Raw genomic sequence first — 19999 nt, 5'->3', positions numbered from 1 at the left:
TTTGAAATTTAAAAGGGAAAAAAATCCCTGTCTTTATAGTTTTAAAAGAGAGAGCAAACATGAGTTTAGGAAAGATGAATATGGCCCGATTGATAAGAGGCACAGAATACAGGGAATGGATGATCATTAAAAGAGTCATTGACACATTTGAAGAGTATTCTGAACAACCAACATACCAACAAGAAATACCTTACCATATGAGAAATGGTAATCCCTGAGAAAGCCCTAGGAGGAACAGTTTAGGACAGACTTGGTAGTATCTTTCAATATTTGATGAAAGACCATTCTATTAAAGAGGGATTTAATGTATAATTATTGAGAACAAAAGTAGAATCATGTAGGGGAAGGTCCCAGGGAGTAGAAGAGGGACTTTTTTTTTTTTTTTAAAGTAAGCAGAACTCTCTACCATGAAGAGCTGAACTCCCCATCCCTGGAAGCATTCAGAGGGATGAGTAATCTTTTGCCAGGAATGGTGCTAAACATTACTGTATTCGAAAGAATACTAGACAAAATTACCTGGGGCATTTCTCCAATATATATCTATGTAGCCTTTTTCTTAATAGGATCAGTTTGTCAGAAAGCTGAAAGGAATGATCATTACCACGTGAAGTATTCTCTGAAAAAAATGAAACACGGTGGAAAATTGGAAGAGAGACCTGGGAATGACAACCTAATTGCATTTTCAACACGAAATGAAATTGGATGCTGGAGAATGCCGAAATATCATAAAAGGTGGTTATTTTGTTGAAAACGGACATTTCTTGTATGATTTTCAGGTCTGAAAATGGAGATGACATATGTAATGAAAACTACCTGCAAACCTAAAGTGTTAAGCCAAGCTCACGGAAAAGCTGAGAGGTTGAAACATGAGAAATAGCAGTGAATGCATTCTCAGATCAATTTTTGGCTGTGCTCAGCTCAGATTTGGTTGCAGCATATGGATGTGAACTTTAAGTATGCTCAATAATGCATCATTGATCTCGGACTTATTTCACCTGACGAAGATAACACGCTATTGAGTTATTTTTCCCACAATTGGGTTTTCTTTAGGAATTCCAATGGCTTCCATTAAACATTAATGAATATATGTATATCTCCAAGGCTTAACACTTGACACTAGAACAACGTACCTGAAATTATTTAAATAATCATTTCTGATATCCTTGGTGTCAACCTAAGAAACCAGCAGAGAGATTCTCTAAAAATATTGAGTTTAATTGGGAATAAGCAGAAGAATTGCAGTGCAGAATACCGGTGCCATAGTAAACACTGGAGGTTGAGGCAAGGGGAAACTTTTAAAGGCAAAAGAAGTATACGTAATTTGTTTTGAAACAAAGAGAACATTGGTTACAGTGGCTGATCACAGAAAATGATGTCAGTTCATTAGCATAGATGGTGCGTCAGGCAAGTATTCCCGTGTAATTTGGCTAGCTGTCCTTGTGATTCACCAAGCAAGACGCAGGTTCGAAAGTCCTTGGCAAAAGTTCTTGTTAGAGGCTTATGTGCATAAGAGACCTTCAAAGAGTCTTTGTTATAGTTCTTATCATAGGCATGTGTGCAGGAGGGCTTTCCCTTTCTAACCTGACTTTTCTGTTTGGGTTTGACAGGAGTGACTCCATCTTGAGATTGACAGCTTTCACATTGGTATTGTGAAGAAGTTATTCTTTTCCTATCTCTCATTTCAAACATTTACATGAGTAGCTTTTTTCCTTGAATGTCAGCCAACTTCACTCTGGAAGAGTGTACCCAATGCCCATTTAGGGCAGGGTAAAATTTGTTTTAACAAACAGACTCAAATTTATTTCTTGCTTCCTTAACAGTCCTTAATCACCCAGGCTGGAAAGCATTAATTTGCTTGTTCCAGAAAAACCTCATTGGTTTACCAGAGAAGTCAGTTTTGATGGCTTCATGTCACTATTGAATGAAATTTCACACGCAACACCCTGGGTTCCAAGGCTAGTAATTGATCACCATTGCCGGGAAAGCGGCGTTTAGATAGCCATTTCTGTTCTTACTGTGACAAGAGATGCATGTTCTAGCAGGCAAGAGCTCAGCATTTGCATTGAAATCCAACTCACCATTTGCCTTTTGGGCATTATGCTAAGTTACAGTGTTTCTATGCTTCTATCTTTGTTTTAAACTTTAATGAACCGCTTCTGATGAACTGATCTGCTTTTGTGAATTAGGGATATAATGCAACATAATGACAACCATGAAGCCCAACCAATGCATTTAACAAGCAGAAGCACCGGCCGGGCGCGGTGGCTCAAGCCTGTAACCCCAGCACTTTGGGAGGCCAAGGCGGGTGGATCACGAGGTCAAGAGATCGAGACTATCCTGGTCAACATGGTGAAACCCCGTCTCTACTAAAAATGCAAAAAAAAAATTAGCTGGGCATGGTGGCGGAGGCTGAGGCAGGAGAATTGCCTGAACCCAGGAGGCGGAGGTTGCGGTGAGCTGAGGTCGCGCCATTGCACTCCAGCCTGGGTAACAAGAGCGAAACTCCGTCTCAAAAAAAAACCAAGCAGAAGCACTAACATGAAAATAGTGTGGAAGTGCATTAGCTGAGAGGACCAGTATCCTGTTAAGTAGCAATTATCGAGATAAATTAAATGAGAAGATAATTTAAGAACATACCAGTTCATAACAATGATAAGGAGACTGCCAAGTGGTTAAGCAGTCTGTAAGCAGTAGCATGGTAGCACCTGCTCGACTGGTTTGTCACACTTCCATAGACTCAGCAAGAAGCCCAACTGGATTTAGACAGTTTTGTATTCACAGCAACAGTCAGTCAGTGTGGCGTCAGCTACCGGTATCCCTAGTCTCACAGCATGACACCAAACAGAGGAACTAGATGACAGATGTCTGGAATGGTGAGTTGCTCTGTTGTTGAGGAGCAGGGCAGGATCAACATTGCACAGCCCTGTTACTGTTCCCCTCAGTTTTGTCCACTAGGTGTCTTTCTTGCCTCATCCTAGTCCCTGCCCTGTTAAGAACCAGCCCTAAACTACTGCCAAGCATTTATACAGATCTTCACAGAAGTTTGCAGCCAAATTCTTAGGTGGGAGCACAAGGCAGAAAGTTCTGCATTCAATTGAAACTAGGAGGATTAATGAGAAATGGCCTGTGACAGACTCCTACCAGAGGAGAGCCTGCCTCAAAGTGGCTCCACACCATGCTCATTATCTCCCCTTGCTCCGGGAGGAATTTCATGCTGTTGAGAGCTGTGAAGCCTTGCCCACTTGGCCTTTATGGAGATGTTTAAAGTTCTAGAACACCCTGGCAGAGTTGTTCTTCTAAAGACTAAAATCTGAAGCAAGATGACTGAATGTATTGCTTACTATAGTAAGGGAGAATTGTGCTGGCTATGCGCAGTCTCTCCAAGCAGAAAAGGCTGTTGACCTTACATAGAGTTTTAGGACAAGGTGGAGTTCAAGGCTCAGCAAATTTGCAGAGGTGTTAGAGATTGATACCTCACGTGTAAGAAGCTGATTGCTGTGACGGGCCGTTGTTGATTGCCAACACTTGGAAGCATGTGTGTAGGACTGTTTATGATTGGCTGTCATTGAGACATTGGCATTGACCACTGAGGCAGTTGTCCTTGCTGAATCGAATGGAGTCTCACTGCTACTTGTTGCCAGGGCTTCAAGGAAGTCAGTACTTTTCAACTAGAAGCCCAAATTCAGGCTCTTGTACCCCATGTGCAATTGTACCCCATGACAAACACCCGCAAACAGCAGTTTGGAGACAGAGAAAGATTTGTTCTATTTGGCCAAAGCAACAAGATAGGAAAGCAAGATCTCTGAAATCCATGTTAACAAAAAGAAAAAGCAGGGAGTTTTTTTTTTTTGAGTTTATAAAAAACACTTTATTGAAACTAGTATATGATAAGTATTTGTATTTTTAAAAAAGCAGGGAGTTTTTATGTGGCTAGAGAATAAAGGAAAGGGAGTTTTAGGGAATCAAGGTGAAAAGTCTGTTTCTTCAGTCCCACATAACACCTTGAACAACCAGAATTCTGGGCATCAGCAGCTGGTTGCAGTAGTTATCAGTGCATTCATTCCTTCAGCAAACACTTTTTGTAACCCCGAAGTTACCTCCTCCCAATTGATAAAAAAAAAAAAAAATACTACTGATAACGAGCTCGGTTGGGAGACCCCCACCCAGGCGGTGCTGAAGGTATTTGAGAGGCAGACACCCAGGCAGCACAACAGAGTGGCTCTATCCTGGGGACTAACAGCCTGAGAGGCTGTGGGGCTTACAGCTTTCCCGGCTGAAGGTTCCCAGCAGATTCTCATCCACGCATTTATTTGCTCTTTGGCAGGTGATTCTTATTAATACACAGGTGCTCTACATTTCCACATAACTCAAGAATCTACCAAGTGGGCAGCTGTTACCCACCTACTGCTAATTACAAACTAAAAGCTATCCTCCACAGAGGAGCCACAGGGGCAGGGTAAACTTAATGTTTCTCAACACAGTACATCAGCATTTATAGTTACAATGGGGGAAAAGGGGGTATTGGACAAAAAGCGAGTGGTTAACATGAACAAGCAAGCAAGGGCCTGATCCGAATTCTCATTATTTCAGTCACTAAAAATGTTGGGGTGCTGAAAAATCTCAAGTGGCCCAATTACATTAGTAGTGTTGCAGGCAAACCTCAAATTTAGGCTCAGCTCAGGAGGCCAGGTAGGTTCTTGACTTCATGCAAGAAAGAATTCAAAAGCAGGCTGACAGGCTGGGTGCAGTGGCTCATGCCTGTAATCCCAGCGAGGAAGCCAAGGAGGGTGAATCATCTGAGGTCAGGAGTTTAAGACTAGCCTGGCCAACATGGTGAAAACTCATCTCTACTAAAAATACAAAATTAGCCGGGCATAGTGGCACATGTCTGTAACCCCAGCTACTGGGGAGGCTGAGGCAGGAGAATTGCTTGAACCCAGGAGGTGGAGGTTGCAGTGAGCCAAGATGGAGCCACTGCACTCCAGCCTGGGCAACAGAGGGAGATTCTGTCTTAAATAAGTAAATAAATAAAAATTTTAAAAAAGGAGCAAGCTGACAGAGTAAAGTGAAAACAAGTTTATTAAAAAGGAATACTTCAGGAGGCCGAGTTGAGTGGATCATGAGGTCAAAAGATTGAGACCATCTTGGCCAACATGGTGAAACCCCATCTCTAATAAAAATACAAAAATTAGCTGGGCATGGTGGCACGTGCCTGTAGTCTCAGCTACTCAGGAGGCTGAGGCAGCAGAATCGGTTGAACCTGGGAGGTGGAGTTTGCAGTGACCAGAGATCACGCCACTGCACTCCATCCTGGTGACAGAGTGAGACTCTGTCTCAAAAAAAAAAAAAAAAAAGTAAAGGAATAGAAGAGTGGCTGCTCCATAAGCAGAGCATTGTTATTTACTGTCTCTTCTCAGTGGGGTCATGTGACCCACTGTTTTGGGAACTAGTCTTTGCAGGCATTATTAAGCTGTTTATGACTGGCAAGGATGTGCCTTGCAAGTTTTAAGGTGGAGTTGATTTTAAAATGGTGTCACCTGGTTTCCCCATGCTTCTATTTCCCTAGTATAATCCTCCCTTTACTTATCAGAGAACCTTTAATCTTAAGGAGAGATGAAGGACGAAGATCATTCTTCTGCAGCTTCTTCCTGCTGACTTTATGAGCATAGCCCTGCCTAGTAAAGGAGGAGTAAAAATCTCGGGATGTCTGATCTAAGGGGCCTAAAGGCAGAATGTCTTTATTTCCTGACTCAGAAGATAGGATGGGTTAGAAGCCTTGTGTCAGCATCATCTTTATATGGAATTGTTATAATCTAGAAGACCCAAATTTCCCCAAGACGTTAAACAAGCAAAGGCCAAAGATTAGTAATAACAAGATAGCCATCGAAGGTCCTAGGAAGGGCAAAAACCAAGTGAGACTTGGGAGGGCGCTTTTAATGAAAACTTGCCCCATGGGGCCAACAAGCCAAAGAGAGACCATCTCTAATCAATGTAAGGCCAGTTGCTCGCTTAGCGCTCAGGTGAGTGATGTTATACAATTGCATATTAGAGGGCTTTGCTTGTCCCATTGTACATCAATCCATGAAGCAAACATCAATATTCTGGTAACCATGTATTTCATGATCCCAAATGAGACACAAGTTATTTATAGGCTGAATGGATGACCACATAGCCATAGATTACCTTTGGGGGTGCAAACCTGTATGGGATGGGAGTTGTTAAGAAGGCCGAGTACCTGTAGGAGGGACTAAGGCTGTTACTTTTGTGTTTATTTGCAAAACAGCAGCTTTAGGTGATTTAGGGGTTCACAAGTGCAGGTCACGGTGTCTTTCTCAGGTGCATGCAGGGCCTCATAAGAAGGAGGGTTAGCCAGGCGTGGTGGCGCATGCCTCTAGTCCCAGCTACTCGGGAGGCTGAGGTGGGAGGATCGCTTAAGCCCAGGAGTTCTGGGCTGTAATGTGCTATGCCCATTGGGTGTCTGCACTAAGTTAGGCATCAATATGGTGACCTCCTGGGAGTGGGGGACCACCAGGTTGCCTAAGGAGGGGTGAAGCGGCCCAGGTCGGAAACGGAGCAGGTCAAAACTCCCATGCAGATCAGTAGTGGGATTGTGCCTGTGAAGAGACACTGCACTCCAGCCTGGGCAACATAGTGAGACCCCGTATCTAAATAAATAAATAAACACAGGTTTAATCCTGGACAAGTGGACCCCGCTAGTGACTCTCTGAAATTTAACAGCAGCTGGGGTGCTTAACACCTGATAGGGGCCCTTCTGTTTTGGTTAAAATTTATCTTCAGGGAATCCTTCTTTCCAAGTTTTTGTTTTGTTTTGTTGTTTTGAGATGAGTCTCTCTCTGTCACCCAGGCTGGAGTGCAGTGGTGCAGTGTCAGCTCACTGCAACCTCCACCTCCCAAGTTCAAGCAATTCTTCTGAGTAGCTGGGATTACCGGCGCCCACCACCACGCCCGGCTAATTTTTGTATTTTTAGTAGAGACGGGGTTTCACCATGTTAGCCAGGCTGGTCTCGACTTCCTGACCAGCGATGGCTCACGCCTGTAATCTCAGCACTTTGTGAGGCTGAGGTCAGCAGATCACCTGAGGTTGGGAATTTGAGACCAGCCTGGCCAACATGGCAAAACCCATGCAAAAATCAGCTGGGTGTGGTGGCAGGCATCTGTAATCTCAGCTACTTGGGAGGCTGAGGCAACAGAATTGCTTGAACCTGGGAGGTGGAGGTTGCAGTGAGCCGAGACTGAGTGAGCCATTACACTCCAGCCTGTGCGGCAGAGTGAGACTTGGTCTCAAAAAAAAAGAAAAAAAAAAAAAAAAAAACAAGCAGCTTACTTTGCTGCTTTTGCCTAGGTCTAAAGACAAGGCTTTGGTTAACTTAGGTTTGGTGTCAGATACTGAAAAGACTCAGTGTCTTCCTCAGATGAGATGTGTGTACCTAGAAGCCAAACCCCTGTAATTTTAACAGCACAACGATCAGTTAATAGCACCTGATGAGAACCCTTTTAAGGGGACAAGAAGGAGTCCTTTAACTGGTTTTTCTTCCAGTATATGGAATTATCAGGCTTGAGGTGGTGATAGTGCAGTTCATGGTCTGACTAGAAGCTGTAGAAAGATTGTACAACCTTGCAGTGGTCGGTTTTTGTAGCCTCAATAAGCCCCAGTAATAAGACTAAGAGACTTAATTTAGGATTTTGATTTTGAGGACATTTGTTTAAGATGTAAACAAGCTCAAAATATTTGATCAAAACAGAATTACAGGTTATTGTAAAATAAGTCATACATTTTACCAACAGTGATAATTAAAAGACCTCAAAGGCAATGCTAAAAATTAGATGAATGTAAACATTTAAACAAACCCCTTTTAAATCTCAGGGGTGTGTGTGTGTGTGTGTGTGTGTGTGTGTGTTTAGCAATCAAAAGCCTAATAAAGACAGCATGACAGCATGGGGATAATACAATCTTATTTCTTATCCAGTTACCAAAAAGATAAAGAAGAACCTTCTGCAGTGTGACTGCTTCTACTTCTTTTTTCTTTTTTTTTTTTTTGAGATGGACTCTTACTCTGTCACCAGGCTGGAGGGCAGTGGCGCGATATCAGCTTACTGCAACCTCTGCTTCCTGGGTTCAAGCAATGCAACTGCTTCAGCCTCCCGAGTAGCTGGGAATACAGGCGCCCACCACCACACCCAGCTAATTTTTTTTTGTATTTTTAGTAGAGATGGGGTTTCACCATGTTGGCCAGGATGGTCTTGATCTCTTGACCTCATGATCCGCCCACCTCAGCCTCCCAAAGTGCTGGGATTACAGGCGTGAGCCACAACACCCAGCTGACTGCTCCTCCTTATGGGAAGCCCACTTAGATAACCTGGAAGTCAAACTTGATAAAAGGGTTTGAATTCAATCAGACACAAGAAGAGTGTGTTCAAGGTTATGAGGATAGCAGGGGAATACGTGACTCCAGGGAATAGTACGAGAAGTTTTCTGATTACATTGAAAATTTTTGCATATCAGGAAAAGCCAAAAGCACAGAATCAAGTTATGCTACAGGAAAACATTGCTTTTTTAGACTTTCAAGACAAGACATTTTAGCATCAGGCCATAATAGTTAGAATTAGAGGAAAGAAAAGAAACTTAGAGAAGCTGGCAAAAAAGCTGAAGAAAAGATCATCTCAGGCTTTCTCAAACTGAGAAAAAGCTAAGAGCCGCCAGACATGGCAAAGTTGAACTTTTGAGATATGATTCTGAGTTTTTAAAAGAAATAGGTTAGGCCAGGCATGGTGGCTCACGCCTGTAATCCCAGCACTTCAGGAGGCTGATGCAGGGGGATCACTTGAGGCCAGGAGTTTAAGACCAACCCGACCAACATAGTAAAACTCTGCCTCTACTAAAAATATAAAAATTAACCAGGAATGGTGATGCATGCCTGCAATCCCAGCTACTTAGGAGACTGAGGCAGGAGAATCGCTTGAACCTGGGAGGTGGAGGTTGCAGTGAGCCGAGGTCATGCCACTGCACTCCAGCCTGGGCGACAAGAATGAGACTCCATCTCAAAATAAATAAATAAATAAATAAATAAAAATTATAAATAGGCTGGGCCCAGTGGCTCATGCCTGTAATCCTAGTACTTTGGGAAGCTGAGGCAGGAGAATTGCTTGAACCTGGGAGGCGGAAGCTGCAGTGAGCCAAGATTGTGCCACTGCACTCAGCAGAGTGAGATTCTGTCTCCAAAAAAATAAAAATTAAAAAATAAAAGAATAAAAGAAATACGTTATAAAATTTAAAGTAAAATGTTTTCTAATTTCATTAAGAGCAAATCAATACCTTAGGAAAATCTTGTTTTAATACAGGGACCATTCTTAAAAGACTATTACAAATAATTCACTTTATAGCTAACTATGTGTGATGCAGCTCAGGGTGTTTCAGGTGACTTAAACCTTCTTTTCTTTTCTTTCTTTCTTTCTTTTTTTTTTTGAGACGGAGTTTCACTTTTGTTGCCCAGGCTGGAGTGCAATGGTGCGATCTCGGCTCACTGCAACCTCCGCCTCCTGGATTCAAGCAATTCTCCTGCCTCAGCCTCCCGAGTAGCTGGGACTACAGGTGCGCACCACCATGCCCAGCTAATTTTTGTGTTTTTAGTAGAGACGGGGTTTCACCATGTTGACCAGGATGGTCTCAATCTCTTGACCTTGTGATCCACCTGCCTCGGCCTCCCAAAGAAACCTTCTTTTCTTATGCTAAATTCTTCCCTTACCCTACTTGGCTAAGAGCAAGAAAAACTCGCCCAGCCTCCAGTTCCCATCATTGCAGTGGAATGGGAAGCATGGGAAAGCACAGACTTATCAAATTATAAGGATGCTAAAAGTCAGGGATTATGCCCAGGAACCAAAGGAAAGCTCAGAGTAGGCCATTGCCTCTGGAAGGAAAGCATGGGAAGCCCACCTACGATCAGAGATGTCTGATGCTCTAAGATTGAACCCCAAAGGGGATGCCCCGGGGGATCCTCGGAACTGCAACCTCTCCAAAGGGAACACCCTGGGCAGAGGTTCTGAGGTCTACTACTAAGCCCTGCTTAGATTTCCTCTGGCAGTTGCAATACTGTTTGGCCCCAATATTGTTTGTAATCTGGAGTTTGCTGTTGAACGAAAAAGTGAAATGGAGTTGCATGTATCCAGGCTTTTGGGCTTCTGTTCTAAGCAGGATCAGGCCTGGTTAGTATGTGATGTTCATTTTTGGTGCTATTTGGCCCCAGTGTTCTTTGGAATCTGGGGAGGTTTGGCCTTTAAACATTAAACTGCCGTGAAAACTGCTTTACCTGAAATTTTGGTTGACAGCCTTCATTGTGTTACCTATTTTGGCAGACAAAACTGGGAAGCTTGTATTGCTATCTCATGGCTAGGGTTCCAAGCTGTTGGATCTTTGTGTGTGTCTGCGTGTATACATGTCTAGATGTGTTTATTTGTATGTACAGTTTATTGCTTTTTCTTTTTTCTTTTCTCTGCCAACATACTGCATTATACTTATTGTTATATGTTGTGTCTACCAAATTGATTTATGAGTAAAAGAGCATTCACGTATTAGGCAAATAAATCTAAGCAATTTTCAAATTCATGTGACTTAAGTATAACTTACTGAACAAGTTGGTTTTAAAATTATTGATAAAAATAGGTATGTCTTCAGAATTGACAGCATACATTTTGGTCTGGATTTTATGTTTGTCTTTGCTAGATGCTCTGAGATGTCAGTGTTTGGCATAGAAGGTTATACTATAAACCCAGGCAAAACAAAATGATCTTGATTTGCATATCTTTTTTTGACAAATGAGAGTAACGTAATGTTGTTAGCTAAATTATCTGAGTTATTGGTAAAAATACCAATGTATTTAACTTTGAGTCTCTTACTTAGCTTTAGGTGAGCACCTGATGTTCACTGGCTATTAAAAACATAGTTAACAAGGAAATAACTAACTTGAAATGATGTCTAATATCTGAGTTTACAGAGATAATCTAGATAAACTGTTTAAAAAGTGAAAGAATTGGCCAGGCACAGTGGCTCACACCTGCAATCCCAGCACTTTGGGATGCTTAGTCAGGCAGAGCACTTGAGGTCACGAGTTTGAGCCATGGTAAAACCCTGTCTCTACTAGATACAAAAATTAGCCAGGCACAATACTTGGGAGGCTGAGGCAGGAGAATTGCTTGAACCTGGGAGGTGGAGGTAGCAGTGAGCCGAGTTCATACCACTGCACTCCAGCCTGTGCAGCAGAGCAAGACTCCATCTCAAAAAAAAGTGCAAGAATTGAGTACAGTGAAAGGGATAAATGTTTTAGGGAAACTTTTAATGTAAATTATAATCTTAAAATTATTTTGGTTCATTGAATATCTGAGTCATTTCAAATTAAGAAAGGTTTGTGATATGGGAAATATGTTTCTAAAATTGTGTAATCACTAAACTTTTAGGTTACTAAGGATAAGAATTCTAGTTAACACAAAATTCTGTATACAAAATGTGCCTGAGAAAGTTGTGTTGTTAATGAGAAAAAGAATAATTTTGTCTAATTTAGAAGTTATCTGAAGGTTAGTTCAAATTACAGATTGAAAAGGTTATTTATGAAACAATGTAGTAAGGAATCATAAATGTGAGAGAAAGATGTGAAAAAAAAAGTTTAGATAATAAAATGTTCCTTAAAACCTGATAGAAAATTGGAGAAATTTGGCTAATTAACATTTCATAGTTAGAGTGCTTAGTCTTGATTAAAGTAAAATAAGAATTTTTTTTTTTTTTTTGAGATGGAGTTTTGCTCTTGTTACCCAGGCTGGAGTGCAATGGCGTGATCTCGGCTCACTGCAACCTCCACCTCCTGGGTTCAAGCGAAACTTCTGCCTCAACCTCCCAAGTAGCTGGGACTACAGGCATGTGCCACCACGCCCAGCTAATTTTTTCTGTATTTTTAGTAGAGATGAGGTTTCACCATGTTGACCAGTATGGTCTCAATCTCTTGACCTTGTGATCCACCCGTCTCGGCCTCCCAAAGTGCTAGGATTATAGGCGTGAGCCACCATGCCCAGCCAAGTATGTTTTTTAATATACTTAAGCATGAAGCTGGATTTAGTGTGGAGCTAAATTTCACATACATGCTTGCATTGCCTCACACTGTTTACTGTTTTGCGTGGATAGTGCTGGCACTGGAGTAATTATTAGTCATGTGCCTAGAGTGAATTTCTTGATTATACAGGATGTATGGTGATATTGGTGGACTTAAGGATATTGAATTGTGTATCAGGAATAAAATATTCATTATGTGGGGTTTTGGGGGCCCTAAGTAACACTGTAGCCTCCAGGGTTGATTGAGTAGGAAAAATCTAGATTTGGTTTCCTGTTTATTTGTTTTTGCTTCTAATTTTCATTTGTTTGCTGTTTATTCTCCTCTGGGCTTTCCTTGTGGTTGCATATATATATAAAACCATGTTTTTTTTGTTTTTGTTTTTGTTTTCAGTTTCTAGTGGAAGGCTTTTATTTGGTTCTGTGAATAATTATTTTATTTTCTATGCATTTCTACCAAGACATCATTTGTTCCATTTATCTGGAATTCCTAGGCTACCTTTGTGGAGCCCGCAGGAATTGATGGAGCACACCAGCTTTTTAACCTTAAAATAACCTTTTGGATATGAGACTTCCTGATACTTTAAGTGTGTCGAGTATACTTTTGTAAATAGAATTTGAGTCATATTTCTTCTCTCTCTCTCTCTCTCTCTCTGCCTAATTTCTTCAAATTTTAGAAATTATTTGTGAATATTCTTAATTCATGGCAATGTGTTTATTTGCATACAGTTGAGCAGGGTCACTAGGGCTGCTCACAGAGAGAGAACTCAGAAACCTGATATACCAGCAATCGGATAAGAATTTCTTACCAGTTGGACTTCTGGCCCCTTTCTGTGCAAACTGGCTGAATGAATGGTAAAAGATTATAAAAAGGCATGAGAATGTAAATTTTTATAAACATTTAACAGGCTTGCTAAAATCAAATTTCAGCCTCAAAAATTGTCTTTTCTGACCTCTAACTTTGAGATGCTACAGCAGGCTCGTGAACTATCCAAAAAAGGGGTAAACAGGATTATTTGACATGTTTAGTTACATGGGAAGCATTATCAAAATAAAAAATAATATGTAATCATCTTCAGCTTATATTTTAGTGAATGATATTAATATGTGTTCCAAAATTGTAGGGGATTTTGGTCAAAATGGCGAGAACCTGGACACCCTCCACCAGTAACAGTTTCACTAGTTGTGTGTTATTGTAAGACAAATAAAAGTGAGGTTGAGAAAGGAGAACAGGGCTTGGAACCAGGGAACCTAAGGAACTTCTTAGAACTAAATCAAATGGAAACACTTCAGCTATGACAGGAAATATCCTCTTCACTCACATAGGATGTACACTGAGTAAATGACTTTGTAATTTTACTTCATCCTCTTCATTTACGTAGGGCATACACCCAGTAACCAATGGGAAACCCCTAGAGGGTATTGAAACCCCAGAAAATTCTGTAACAAGGGCCCTTGAGCCCCTTTCTCAGGCCCACTCCCACCCTGTAAAGTGTCTTTTCATTTTCAGTAAATCTCTGCTTCTGTTGCTTTGTTCTTTCCTGGCTTTGTTTGTGTGTTCCATCCAGTTCTTTGTTCAAAATGTCAAAAACCTGGCCAACTTGCAGTCCAGACCCTTCTCCAGTACACGACATTATGTAAGTATTTGGTTGATGTTAGTGTGATCACTGGATAGGTTCTTCCTGCCTGCTTCACAAATAAAATCAATTCGAGGAGACCTCGGCATTGCAGTGAAGAAAGAGTTTAATTGATGTGAGGCTGGCCAGGCCATGTGGGAGATGGAGTTATTACTCAAATCAGTCTCATCCAAGGCTAGTAGCTTAGGGGTTTTTCAAAGGCAGTTTGGTGGGCAGGAGCTAGGTTATGGGAAGTGCTGACTGGCTGGGTTGGAGACGAACTCCTAGGGGGTCAAAGGAAGCTGCCTCTTGTACTGACTTGTGTGTGGGCAGGGCCACAGGAGCAGTTGACTGGTCCAGGAGGAGCCATCAGTGTCAGGCATGCAAAAAATCTGAAACGATATCTCAAAGGGCCAAACTTAGGTTCTACAATAGTAATGTTATCTGCAGGAGTAAATGGGGAAGTTGTCTATCTGGTGGCCTCCGGAATAATGGCTGGCAATGGTCTATGTCTACACCTTAACAAACAGAAGTCAGGCTCTGCTATCCTCCTAGCCTGGTGGTCTCTCATTTAGCTTTACAAAGGCAGTTGAGTTTTGGGAAAGGGCCATTATCATTTAAACTATAAACTAAGTGTCTCCCAAAGTTAACTTAGCCCAAGCTCAGGAATAATTAAGGGTAGCTAAAGGCAAGATAGGGGTTGGTTAAATCAGATCTCTCCCACTGTCATAATTTTCTCACTGTTAGAATTTTTGCGAAGTCTGTTTCATCAGTACCCTACTCATTTAGGTGAAATAAACAATGGGTATTTTATGTGTTCCGATGAGTATCAGTATCACATAACTGTCAGGGCCCCAGGTATCTGTCCCTGTTCAGAAGGATCATGAAGATGAATACTGCGATGCGGACAGCTTGCCCGACTCAGTGAACTCAGAACTTGTCCTCAGTAGCCGGCTCCTGTGGGCCAGGGATTGCAAACTTCGACTTGCCGGCAGTGACACCTGTTTTCCATCATTCTCCTTGCGGTACTTTGTAGCAGGAGCAGCGTGGGAGTCAACAAAGAGAAAGCACAAGCGTCTGTGGAGCGCGGGGTGGAGTCTCGGGAGAGGAGGACCTGGGTGGGAAGAGGCGCGGCAGGAGGCGGTGCCCCGGCTCGCATTGGCTAAGCCCGCGTCCCTCCCCTCGGGGCTGCTGGCGCGCCCGGAAAAGTGGCTTCGCCTGAAGGCGAGAGGCAGAGGTACCCTCGGTGACAGAGGAAACATGGCCGAGTATACGCGGCACAACGCCTTGGCGCTGATCCGCTTCCGAAACCCGCCGGTCAACGTGATCAGGTAACCGGCTCCGTCGCCTCCAGCCCTGGGACCGTGGGGGCCTTATCCGCCCGCGGCTCTGGAGGCTTTGACTGTCCCCGGCTGGTTTAAACGGAGAAAGACACTGACAGTTGAGCAACTGGTATATGCCAGGAGCCTGCCTGCTTTCCCTCCTTCCTTCCTTCCCTCCCTCCCTCTCTCCTTTCTTTCTCTCTCTCCTTACTTCCCTCCTTTCCTCCCCGCCTCCCTCCCTCCTTCCTTCCCTCGCTCCCTCTCTCACTTTCTCTTTCCTTCCTTCTTTCCCTCCTTCCCTCCCTCTTTCTCTCATCTCTCTCTCTCTCCCCTTCCTTCCTTCCCTCCCTCCTTCCCTCCTTGCTTCCTTCCTTCCTTCTTTCCTTCACTCCCTCTCTTCTTTCTTTCTCTCTCTCCTTCCTTCCCTCCCTCTTTCTCTCCTTTCTCTCTCTCTCTCTTTCTTTCCTTCTCCTAGATTAGCTTGGTTAATCTTTGCAGAGAACTCTCGTCCCCATTTTCCTGGTAAGGAAACAGAGGCTGAGACACATGCTAACTTAGGGAGCTGGCGTTGCCCTGTCCGTCCTGGGAACCCTTCTGCTTACTTGCAGCTTTGGCGTCTCTAATGCAAAGGTCTTAACTTAGTTGCATTTTGGACTTTGATCCAGCCTCACTCCCCAACTTTGAGTCCAGGCTGCCCTTACCATGTTTGGCTAAAAGCTTTAGGAATTGGGCAATAAAATGTTTTAACATTAAAAAAAAAAAATGAAGTCCCACTAATGCCAAGGTAGTGATTAAAGCAGAATTGTGCCCTGACTCACAAACGCAAAATTATTTCTCCTGATTTGTTTAAACCTCAAGACTGGTGCTTCCGAGGAAGACTCACATCCAACTAAGCCTGTGTACCAGCAGTTTCTGAAAAACTGCACCTTGTCTTCTTTTTCTCACTGGGGAGTACTTGCCGTGTGTACTGCACTTAAAACATTACTTTAAAAAGTGAGATCAGCCTGGCATGGTGGCTCATGCCTGTAATCCTTGCACTTTGGGAGGCTGAGGCGGGTGGATCACCTAAGGTCAGTAGTCCGAGACCAGCCTGGCCAACATGGTGAAACATCATCTTCACTAAAGATACAAAAATTAGCTGGATGTGGCGGTGCATGCCTATGGTCCCAGCTACTTGGGGCTGGGACTATAGGCTGAAGCAGGAGAATAGCTTGAACCCAGGAAGCAGAGGTTGCAGTGAGCAGAGATCCTGCGCTAATGCACTCTAGCGTGGGCGACAAAAGTGAGACTCCGCCTCAAAAAAAAAAGTGAGATCAGTGTTGTCGTTTTGAATAGTAATGAATTTATTTGGTCCTTCTGCATCTCTTTAAAAAAGTAGTTATACATCAGCCTTGAAAAAAGAATTACCTATCTACAGGGAATAGGATTAGTGGAAATTATAATTTACCAAGAATATATATGGCATAGAGAGAAATGTCTTTGGTCAAAATTCTTATGTGCTGTTGGAGCAAAAAGATTGAAATGAGAAGATCTGCTGATTTTAATAGAATTTAAAAATCTTACTGTCATCAGATTTATCATTAGAATTTTTATTTCGGTATGATTTATTGCATTTAGTAATATGCCAAAAAAATGCAGCACTAAAATCACATAAGGATGACATGTCTACTAACTTGGCATTCCCAGAATAAAAAGCAAAATATCTGTTATGTTGATTTTAACAAAGAAAAATGTAAGTAATATGATTACATGTCCATTTTGGACTGGTCTGTATACTGATTAGAATTGCTAGATGTTAGGACCTTAGGGGGAAAGTTCCATCCTCTAACACCCATGACTAGGCATATTTTCTGGCAACTGTTTTAAATGCTTCTGGAATTTAACCTGTTCTCCCTGCCCACCCATGCCACCACCTGTGCCACCCCCATCCCTTTTTGCAGGAGAAATGTTAGTGTCTACCTCATAAAGTTATAAAGTTTAAATCAGCTGGAAATTGTAAACTGGCATTTAATGGATGTCAGCTATCATTCGTATTAGTCAGAAGACCTATTCAAGCCCTTACCAACAGGCCTTGCTACCCAGGCTCCACTTCAGTTTCATCAGGAAGATTTTCTCCATTTGGAAATAAGGACTTCTCTGCCCTTTTTCATCTGTTTTTTGAACTTTTTTTTAAAGTGGAAATGTACATCCTTGCAGTTCCTCAAGTTTAACAGATTCCTCAATTTTTTTATTTCACTTTTCTTTCCTTCCTCCCTTGCTTCCTTTCTCCTTCCTATTTCTAATTCTATATGGGAAGTCATCTCTTCCCAGCTCATTGAGAGATTCTTACTTGAGTATACACACATACACACACACAAACACACAAACATGTATATACATATATAAATTTTTCCCCCTGAAAAAATAGTTTAAATCCTTCATTGCTAGTTTAGCCAGCCATGTTTGCTTCCATTCAGATAAACACCAGCCCTCTTTATACATGTAGGACATGCCTGATTAATAGGCTGTCTCCCAGGACAGTGGCTTTCACACTTTTGCTTTAAGCTTATGTTTTTACATAGCAATTCAAGACACACTTACATACAAACGCGTAACAGAAAACAAAGTTTCCTAAAACAAAACCTATCCTTACATGGTATATTGTTTGATATATTCTATTTTCTTTTCTCTTTCTTTTTTTTTTTTTTTTGAGATAGAGTCTTGCTCTGTCGCCAGGCTGGAGTGCAGTGATGCAGTCTTGGCATGCTGCAACCTCCACCTCCTGGGTTCAAGCGATTCTCCTGCCTCAGCCTCCTGAGTAGCTGGGATTACAGGTGCCCACCACCATGCCCAGCTAATTGTTTTGTTTTTTTTTTTTGAGACAGAGTTTCACTCTTTTACCCAGGCTGGAGTGCAGTGGGGCAATCTCAGCTCACTGCAACCGCCGCCTTCAGGTTTTCAAGCAATTCTCTTGCCTCAGCCTCCCAAGTAGCTGAGACTAAAGGCACGCACCACCACACCCAGTGTTTTTTTTTTTTTTTAATTTTAGTAGAGATGGGGTTTCACCATGTTGGCCAGGATAGTTCAGTCTCCTGATCTCATGATCCTCCTGCCTCAGGCTCCCAAAGTGCTGGGATTACAGGCATGAACCACTGCACCCAGTGGATATATTCTATTTTCTCTTCCTTTTCTTTAAAAAAATCCTGGACACAAGCCACAAAATTGATTTGATGACCTTTGGTTTAGAAAAAAAAAACTGTCTATGAAAAGAAAGAAATTCTATAGTCAAAGAAGTTGAAGAGCTTTGGTCATGAAGCACTGTCTATACTCCAGACTCTCTTCATGCCTGACAGTATTAACAGGAGAAAATAATTTTCTAACTTCTCTGGCCTTTCCCTTACTATGACTCTGTCAGCTTGAATCTAGTAAAGTGTGTATCTGTTAGAGCTATTTTCATTTTTTTCCTGTTTTTGATATTTGTAAAATTATGAACATAAAAAAGGAAGGATTGGTTGAAATGGGAAAAGCAGAAAGCAGGTTCATTCTCATCAGTGGCACTGATTGAGCTAAATTTGGCTAGTTTCATAGGCATCGTTTATTCAGAAGGAATTGTATGACTTCCAGACTTCTTGATATTATATAGTGGTTCTGAATCTGCTTTTCATGATCAGATTTGGCTTCTAATTAACCAACTGAAGGCAAGAGGTTTTGTTTGATTTCCTCTAGGTTAAGAGGTGAAAAGTAATTAGGTGAAAGGGAAATATTATATACAAAGGCAAGTATTCTTTTTATTTCTTGGGGTTTTAACTCATAGTTGTTTGTTTTAACAATATGGCCTTTCAGAAGTTTGTTGTTACGATTTATTTTTAACCCTGTATACTAAAGAACAGAGATTTTACCCAGAATACTTGGAATTCCAATGCAAAACTTACTGGAATCTGGTTCTGTGATTTTTTTTTTCTTTTAAGCAGTTCCTCACCACTTGTCCTAGATTCTCTTCTATTGCTTGGTACTCACTAATCCCTACTTCTTCATGAATTTTCTCTTTTGGTCTTTGTGACTTTGGGCTCACTTGCTGAACCACTGCTGAGCTTGTCCCACTTCTTAAATGAAGATATATTTGGAGGATATGCCCTCAGCTCACTTTTTCTTTGGTAGACTCATTCAGTCTTGGCTTTAGCTATCTCTTCCGTGGATGACTTCCTCATGTACCAAAACCTGACAAAATCTACTACATGCCCTATCTTTCCATGATCTTGCCTTGATCTCTTATCTTGTTAAGATTACCCTTGGCTGTCGTGGACAGAAAACTCAAGATAATAGTGAATTAGATAATAAGAAGCTAATTTATCTCACAGTGGTGTCCTGGAATGATATGTCTGCTCCACAATTAACAGGGGCCTCAAGTCTGTCTATTTCTTGCTCTACCATCCTCAATCCATGGCCTCTACCTCCTGATCCAAGATGGCTGCCCCAGATCAAACCATCATGGTTGCCAGGAGAAGGGAGGAAAGAAAAAAGAGAAAAGCGGCCTGTAATCCCAGCACTTTGGGAGGCCGAGGCGGGGTCAGATAACGAGTTCAGGAGTGTAGTCTGACCAACATGGTGAAACCCCGTCTCTACTAAAAATACAAAATTAGTGGGCGTGGTGGTGCACGCCTGTAATCCCAGTCACTCAGGAGGCTCAGGCAGAATGGCTTGAACCCGGGAGGGGGAAGTTGCAGTGAACCGAGATCATGCCACTGCGCTCCAGCCTGGGAGACAGTGTGAGGCTCCGTCACAAAAAAAAAAAAAAAAAAAAAAGAGAAAGAAAGAAAGAAAAAGAAAGAAAGAAAGAAAGAGAGAGAGAGAGAGAGAGAGAGAGAGAGAGAGAGAGAGAGAGAGAGAGAGAGAGAGAGAGAGAAAGGAAAAGAAAGGAAAAGAAAAGAAGAAAAAGAAAAAGGAAAAAGCATACCCAAACCTTTAAGGAC

General features: G+C 42.1%; 1 protein-coding gene across 2 annotated transcripts in view; it reads left to right on the top strand.

The window, feature by feature from the left end:
• The window catches only part of EHHADH (enoyl-CoA hydratase and 3-hydroxyacyl CoA dehydrogenase), a 101706-nt gene that overhangs the window by 7999 nt on the left and 73708 nt on the right, over positions 1–19999 (top strand). Inside the window, exon 1 of one of the 2 annotated variants that reach the window (XM_002758137.6) lies at positions 14962–15059. The exons of the other annotated variant lie outside the window; for it this stretch is intronic. Coding sequence (XP_002758183.3) covers positions 14989–15059 — 71 coding nt within the window. The 5' untranslated portion in view covers positions 14962–14988. Of the gene's footprint in view, positions 1–14961; positions 15060–19999 lie in introns of those variants that run through there. 2 annotated transcript variants of the gene reach the window in all.

This window comes from Callithrix jacchus, chromosome 15, assembly GCF_049354715.1.
Source record: "Callithrix jacchus isolate 240 chromosome 15, calJac240_pri, whole genome shotgun sequence".
Lineage (NCBI taxonomy): Eukaryota > Metazoa > Chordata > Mammalia > Primates > Cebidae > Callithrix > Callithrix jacchus.
This window is presented reverse-complemented; position numbering and strand designations above follow the sequence as displayed.